The sequence below is a fragment of the Rousettus aegyptiacus genome, unplaced genomic scaffold (assembly GCF_014176215.1).
Source record: "Rousettus aegyptiacus isolate mRouAeg1 unplaced genomic scaffold, mRouAeg1.p scaffold_m13_p_4, whole genome shotgun sequence".
NCBI lineage: Eukaryota > Metazoa > Chordata > Mammalia > Chiroptera > Pteropodidae > Rousettus > Rousettus aegyptiacus.
Window position 1 is genome coordinate 22,764,832 of NW_023416307.1, and position 7,639 is coordinate 22,772,470.

General features: G+C 46.4%; 1 protein-coding gene across 1 annotated transcript; it reads right to left on the bottom strand.

Moving 5' to 3' along the window:
- Positions 1 to 2,905: 2,905 nt before the first annotated feature.
- Positions 2,906 to 4,016, bottom strand: LOC107513105 (P2Y purinoceptor 4). The gene is given in 4 exon segments (XM_016149388.2): positions 2,906 to 2,962; positions 2,964 to 3,042; positions 3,044 to 3,342; positions 3,345 to 4,016. Coding segments are annotated over 4 exon segments (1,107 nt in total).
- Positions 4,017 to 7,639: the final 3,623 nt, after the last annotated feature.

Consider the following 7,639-nt stretch of genomic DNA (forward strand, 5'->3'; position numbering starts at 1 on the left):
CTTTGAAGTAAAGGGAGACCAATCAGGAGACCTTGAAGAAGTCTGCTGTAACGTTTTATTTTTTCTAAATTGTAGAAAATGCGGGGGCCTTCAGATTAAGTTTCTAAGTCATAGCTTTAATCATATAGCTTTGCTCAAATGCCCTTGGTGATTCCCTGTGCCCTGAGGAGTGCTTCTTCCCCTGGCCTTGGGGTGCCCACCCTTCCAGCACTGTCTCTACCTCCTACCTTCAGGAACCAACCATTGGCTCTCACAAAAATTTTCCATTTTCTTCACTGCTTGGGGAATCCTAATAATTGAAATTTGCCGAACCTTCAGCAGACTCGTAACACTTTTCGTGAGTCTCTCAGCTGAAAGTGCCCTCGCTCCTTCTGCCCCCACCCCTGAAACTTCCTTAATACTTATGCCTGTGTCGTTCATTTGGATTAATCAATGACTGATATGATTTCTTCTGTAGCTGATGAAATTGTTAATTAGTGCACATATTATTGTTTGTACATATATTTTTGTTTTGTTTCTCCAACAGTCTTTCGTCCTGAAGGGCTGGCACCATGCTTGATATTGTTGTAGGAGGTTATAGCCATTATATTTCATCAAGTACTGCCCCATTCACAGTATTTGTACATGATAGCATTCGCTGACTTTTGGTTTTGTTTTAACCTGACCAAACAACCAGGCAGATTATGCAGTGCTTGGGGCCCAGGGTGATAACATATTTAGGGATCCCCACTTTCGCCAGGATGCTGGGCATTGCCCAGGTAGATTCAAGAAGAACTTTTGCTGCTTTTAGTCTCCTTGTTCCTTTCTATTGGTGAGTTTTCAATAACCACAGGAGAGACAGATATATTTCCCTAACTTATGTTGAGCAGTAGGTCCTTTTCCCCAAAGGGAATAGTCTGGTTTGTTTCTTATGTTTTGAGATAACTGTCCCTGAAAACCAGAATACAATGTCAATTAAATTAACTTTTTTGATTCCAACTATCCAGAAATAAGTTAAAAACGAATACTTATACTTCACTGTCAAGAAGGTCAAAAGACTTTGCCGAAGCTAAATTAGCATTATATGGATCAGAAAAGTTCATATAACAGAGACTAAAGACTGGAAAACTTTGGCAGGGGTGTAAAGCACTTGCTTTTTAGGTAAATTCAATACATCTTGAGGATTCTAGGTTAGTTTTCTTCCCACCACCAGGGCTGGCAGGCTGCTGGGCGTCAGAAGTAATGGCTGTGTGGGATGGGGATGTGGGATGGCTTTAAGCTTTTTGCTGGTGTGTGTCACCAGCGATGTTAACCTTTATTAATTTCTGAGGGGTTGTAAGTTGGCTGAATCTTCCCTGTGTGTTATGCAAAGAAAGGGACTAAAATTAGTAAGATAAGCAAGTGAGCTGATAGAATGTTCAAAAGAGCAAGCAGTTTTAAACTCAGCTACTGTAGAAGCACTTACAGCTGACCTGCTAATTAGAAAACATCCTTGCCTATTCATTAAACTAATTATCCTAAGGAATTCTGCGAGGCAACACTCGGTCTAGTTCTAATTATTGTGTGCCCTTGGAAGCAATAAACTGTACTTTTAGAATAAAAATTTATAATACATGGTTTATTCAGACATTTCCTGTAATTAGATCGGGGAAGTAATGAGGGGTTCCACTTCAGTTTATGAAAAAGGCTTATCTACCTCTTCATAGACTATAATGAATTATTCAATAATGTATGTTTACATCTGAGAACTCCTTAAAGATCATCATTGTTTAAGTATGAGAGATTTTTCATTTTTTAAGGTTATCTTTTTGGATTACCTGGGGGGGCGGGGGGAGAGAGAGAGAGAGAGAGAGAGAGAGAGAGAGAGAGTGTGTGTGTGTGTGTGTGTATGCATGCGTGTGTGTATATATTTAGTGAATGAACATATTCTGACTTAAGACCATGATAAAACTGTTCTTTTTGTCATAAACTGGGACAGCATGTGGTCATTGTTCATGCAGTCACTTTAGCCTGTATCTCCCACTTTATTTCTCAGAGCTTTTTCTCACCTTAACCAGAACACTGGTTGAGAAGTGCAGTGAAAGAGTTCATACCGTGTTCCCGGTGGTAAACAAGTGAGCTGGTGCCGTCAAGGGAAACTTGGCCATGGCTCTTGACCAGCCTTTAGATGGGGCCATTTGCTTCAATCTCAGGAGCACGTACCTCAGAGGTCAGTTCCTGGGTTCAAAGCTTCTGTCCAACACTAAGCTCAGCATTCTCCAGTTGGGCGACCTGGGACAAGTTACTTAAAAGCTCTGTGCTACAAATCCCTTATCTCTGTAAAGGGGCCCAACAGTAGCTCCCACCTCCAAGGGCTGTTAGGATTAAGTGAGTTACTCCTTGTGAAGTGATCTTATATAGTAAGGGCTTCATTCTCCATTCACTTCATCCATTTATTCATTCACTTATTCATTCATTCTCCATCTACTATGCACTCACTCTGTTCTGGGCCCTGCTGTGGAGACTAGCATTAGGGGTACAGCAATGAGACAGGCGAGGTCCCTGTCCTGTAGGAGCCTATATCATAGGGGGCAGAGACAGATCAGGAATAAGTAATTAACAAGTCCGGGTGCTAATAAGTGTTAGACAATAAATAGGGAAGTATAATAGAGTGACTGGATTACGGGGAGAGAGTTCAGAATTAGCTATGGTGGGCTGGAGTGGCTTCTGAGGATGTGATGTTTGAGCCAAGACCTGAATGACAGGAGATAAATGTCAACCCCCATTAAAATACTAGTTTTTCTTTGTGTTGGTGGCTCTTTCCAAATTCTTGTTTTAAAAGCTCTTAACATCAATATAAAATCCCTTTTAGCAGGACACCACTAGGACATCTTGAGTCTCTCTCCCATTAGCACAACTGTGTTCAAACAAGTCACTGTCGTTTTCCCTAAACTTCTTCATCTTGCCAGTGCCCAGATCTGCCCACCCCTGGGCCTCTCTCCCTGGGCTCCAGCTGGGTGCTCACCCACATTGTTATGCTTCAGTTTCTGGAAGAGCCTGACTCTGTTGTTCCCAACCGACAGGAAGTATAGGACTGGGTTGAGGCAGCTGCTCAGGCTCACCAGAGGCCTCCATATCTTGTAGGCCAAGCTGGCCATCATCAAGAGCTGGCAGTCCTGAGAAGTCAGGAAGCGGAGTGTGAAGTAGAAGGAGCGTGTGACGTGGAAGGGCACAACGCAGAGGGTGAAGAGGCCGCACACCAGCAGGATGGTCCGGATGGACTTGGCCCGGGCTGCACTGCCTGTCCTCATGAGGGTGTCCTCCGGCATGGTCAGCCTCCTCACCATCAGCGCATAGCACACCAGGATGACTAAGGAGGGGAAGACAAAGCCGGACAACGTCAGCACCATGCTGTATGCAAAAAACTGATCAAAATACTCCGGGCTGGTCGTGTCGTAGCAGATCACCTGGCCGTCGATGTAGTCTGTGTGGGAGAAGCCCAGTGTGGGCAGCAGCTGAAGGACCACCAGGGCCCAGGTGGCGGCTGCACCCAGTCGGGCATGCCGGCGGGTCCGGTAGGGCAGTGAACGTAGGGGGTGGCACACGCTCAGGAAGCGATGCACGGAGATGCAGGTCAGCAGCAGGATGCTGCCATAGAGGTTGGTGTAGAACAGGAAGCGCACCAGCCTGCAGAGCAGTTCCCCGAAGGGCCATCTGTCACCCAGAGAGTAGGTGATGATGAGGAATGGCAGCGTCAGCACATAGAGCAGATCGGCTACCATCAGGTTCACCAGATAGATGGTGGCACAGCCCCAGCGCTTGGTTTGGCACCAGGAGAGCCACAAGACAGTGCCATTCAGGGACAGCCCTATCACAAAGATGATACTGTAGGTCAGAGAGAGGTAGATTTGCTTGTAGTCCTCCGAGAACTGGCAGAGTCCTTGTTCCTCTGAGGCGTTAGTGTCCAGCTTCTCCATCTCCTAGGAGGCTCCCTCTGAGAGCACAGCTGCTCCTGTTTCTGCTTCCCCTGGGAAGAAACAAAATGGACAGCAGAGCATCATGACCTCAGCTGGGTGTTAGCCTCTGCCTTGATCTGGTATTCAGTTCTGTATGGTATGTGTGGTTCAACTCTCCCCCAAAGTCTGGTCAGAGTACTGATTTGGGAGAGACCAGCTCCTGGAAAAAAAAAAAAGAAGTAAACAAGCAGGATTCTAGACTTACCAGGTCCAAAAGGATGGCCCCACTGACTTTTCTACACTCTCCGCTTCAGGCTGGGTTGTGATAAGAAGCTCAAGTGCTTGGGGTCAGGTAGGTACTGTTGTCATTTAAACAGAGTACACACAACCTCCAGTTGCTATGACTCCTCCTCTGGCTAAAATCCTTTGCATAGAGTCAGGAAATCTCCAAGGGAAGATATTCTAGCAGGAGAAGCTCTTGCATTCCCAGAGGGCGATATTGCCCACAATCTGGTCCTAACCCCACATACCATGGTGGAAAAGAAAATCTTTGGTGGATTAGAGAAAGCACAGGTTTTGCCTACAGGCTGTGCTGGAGGATTTTAATTTGTATCTCTTTCAGGATTTATTAACTGTATATTTGAATGCTGAGGGTGATTTGCTTATTAACCATCTCAGCATCCAAGAAAACAAATCCGAGCCATGAAGCCAGGTGCGGCTTCTTCCTTATTCCCAACCCTGCTGACAAAGCAGATACAACAGACAGATCTACATAGCTGAGGAAGCTGTGTGTGGAGCCTGCAGGTTTTAACAGAGGAAGAGAGAAAAAAAGTTTTTTTTTAAATTATGTTAATTGAAATTATTTAAATTTTTCTCCTACCTCTCGAGAAAAATTGAAGATAGGTAATTTTCAGATAATTTGAGTGTTGGCTATAAATTATAACACATAGAGCTTTATTCACAACAAATGGAACAGAGACCTCATTCAGTCAGTCAACAAACATTTACCGAGCATCTGTTGGGTCAGGCACAAGGAATATAAAGATGAATAAAAACACAGCGCTTGCTCTCCAGGATCTCACAGTCTGGTGGGGAAAACAGATGCGGATACAGCTAATTGTAATACAATGTGAAAAATAGTCAACAAAATGCTGTGAAAACCAGCAAGATGCATTAGTTCTCCCTTGGGGGTGTGGAGTGAAGGTTTCTTAGACTAGGTACCATTTGAGTTGCTTGGGGGAAGAGCAAAGAGGATCTTGCGAGGCAGAGAAGGGTGAGGGGCATTCCTGGCAGGGCAGCCCATTCAAGGAGTGGAGGTGAAGGCTGCAGTGCCCTGGAATGGCAGGAGAGCCAGCGCGGGGCATGAAAATCGAGGATGCCGCCATAAGGAAGATGGAAGATGGGCGATGTCCTGAAGCAGGACGGAGATGGGATAAACTGTGTTTCAGGAAGGTGCCTGGCAGCAGCATGGAACTGAGCCTGGAGCAGTTAGACTGTAAGGGGGCTGTAGCAGTGTGTGCAGGTGAGAGATGCTCAGTACCCTAAGCAGGGCCCTGCGGGGCGGACGGAGAGGAGGGGCCTGACCCCAGAGACCTGGCCGCGACAGGAGCGCCAGGACCGATTGGATGTGGGACACGAGCCAGAGGAGGAGATGAGGGTGGCCCTGAAACGGGGTGGATGGTGAGCCCAGCTCTAGAGCCGAAGCCCGAAGCTTGAAGGCTGGGTCTGGTGTTCCGAGGTAGTGGGGACAATGGCCGTCAGTGCTGCAGCCTGCCAAGGGGCTTGACACCTCTACAACTGGCTTTAAAATCCACTTGACTGGGAGAGCACAGCTTTTTGGCTGGGTGAGTAAAAGGAATGTAGTTTTCATTCATTTTCGTTCGCTGTAATCTTTCACGTGGGAGGCTGGCAAATGCTGAATTATTTCCAGTGAAGCTGCCTCCCAGCTCAGTGTGGGCTCTCAGTGGAAAGCCAAGGAGGGAACCGGCCTGGTTTAGCTAGTGCTGGCCGGGCCCACAGGTGCACACTGTGATCTTATTTAATCCTCAGAACGACCTTGTGGATGAAGCATTATTACTCCATTTCACTCTGAGGGGACAGAGAAGATACCCCAGTTAGGGCTCGCTACACCCTCCAATCTAGTGGGCTCATTCCTACTGTGCATTGTGTGTGTCTGCCCCCATGCAGTGTGCTGTGGTGTGGTAAAAAGTGCTGAGGTCTGGCTCTGCCAGAGACTGCTGGGGCAGTCTGGATCAAGTCGCGTTATCTCTCGGCCACAGTCTCCTCAGCTGTAGAACGAGATGGTCTCTCCTGTGTGGCTGCTCTGAGAATCAGTGAGGAGAGGGCACAGGCCCCACAGGCCTTCCGCAAGTGAGATATTCAACGCGTTTTAATTCCCTTCCCACCTCTCCTTCCCCCACTTCCCCTCGAGACTCTGGTACCTTGGAACCCCGAGCTCTCTGGTTTATGTGGAAAGATGAGAGGGCAAGTGTGGCTTTGTTACCCGAAAGCTGAACAAGGTCACTTTTCTTCCTGGCTATTACCTTCTGCTGTGGTCTGAACTGTGTCCCCTACTGTAACTACATGTAGAGTAAGGCAGTAATTAAGGTTAAATGAGGTCAACAGAGTGGGGCCCTAACTCGATAGATTTAGTATCTTTATAATAAAGAACTGCAGAGAGCTAGCTCTCTCCCTCCTGTGGGGACACAACTAGAAGGTGGCCTGCAATCCAGGAAGAGTTCTCACCGGGAACTAAACTTCGCAGTTCTTGATCTTGGACTTCCCAGTCTCCAGGACTGTGAGAAGCACATTTCTGTTGTTCAAACCACTCGATCTGTGGTGTTTTATTACGGAGCTTGAGCAGACTAAGATATTTTCCATTCACTTCTAGGCCTAGCCAGTCTGGAGGGATAACTTTTTAAGTGAGAGAAGGACCATCCTTAGTCAAAGCGTAAGTACAGGAACTAAACAATGTTCAGACCAGTGCATCGTTGAGGCTGCTATGATGGAGGAAGGAAGAGAGAGAAAAACTCAGGCCGTAAAGGGTTGGTTCACTTGCCAAAAGCTGTGACAATGCTGATCACCTCCTCCTCTTTGAAGCCTCTCTCCTCTGGCCTCTGTCACCCCCTGACTTTTCTCCTGCCTCCCTGGAACCTCTACTTTCCTCCATTCATTGGGATGCAGGAGGTCTATGTAGCTATTCATAGAATAAAGGAAAAGACCCAGAGTGGAAGAGAAGCAGGCTGGGGATTTAATGAGAAGACGATTTGGGGATAGTCGCCATGATAAATGAAATTCTAAGGAGAAGAGACATCTACACTTCTAGAAAGTGAGTATGTATCACATAATGCAGTTTCTACTCTGTCACCATTACTTCAAGAGCTTTAAAAAAGACTGACATAATTTAGAGATAGAATTTGTTATTTATTTATTAAACTTATTGGGGGTGACATTGGTTAATAAAATTATATAGGTTTCAAGTATATAATTCAATAATACATCATCTGTATACTGCATTGTGTGTTCACCACCCAAAGTCAGCTCTTCTTCTGTCATGTATTTGACCCCCTTTACCCTTCTCTACCTCTCTCCTCTTTGTTTCTTTAAAATGAGCTCAATGGAGAGATGGAGATGGGCCTTGGGGAGAGAATGAAGCGAGAATCCCCAATGTGAGGTTCAAATGGGCGCCATGGCTTCTGACCTTGAGCCCAGTGTTCTTCTTGCTG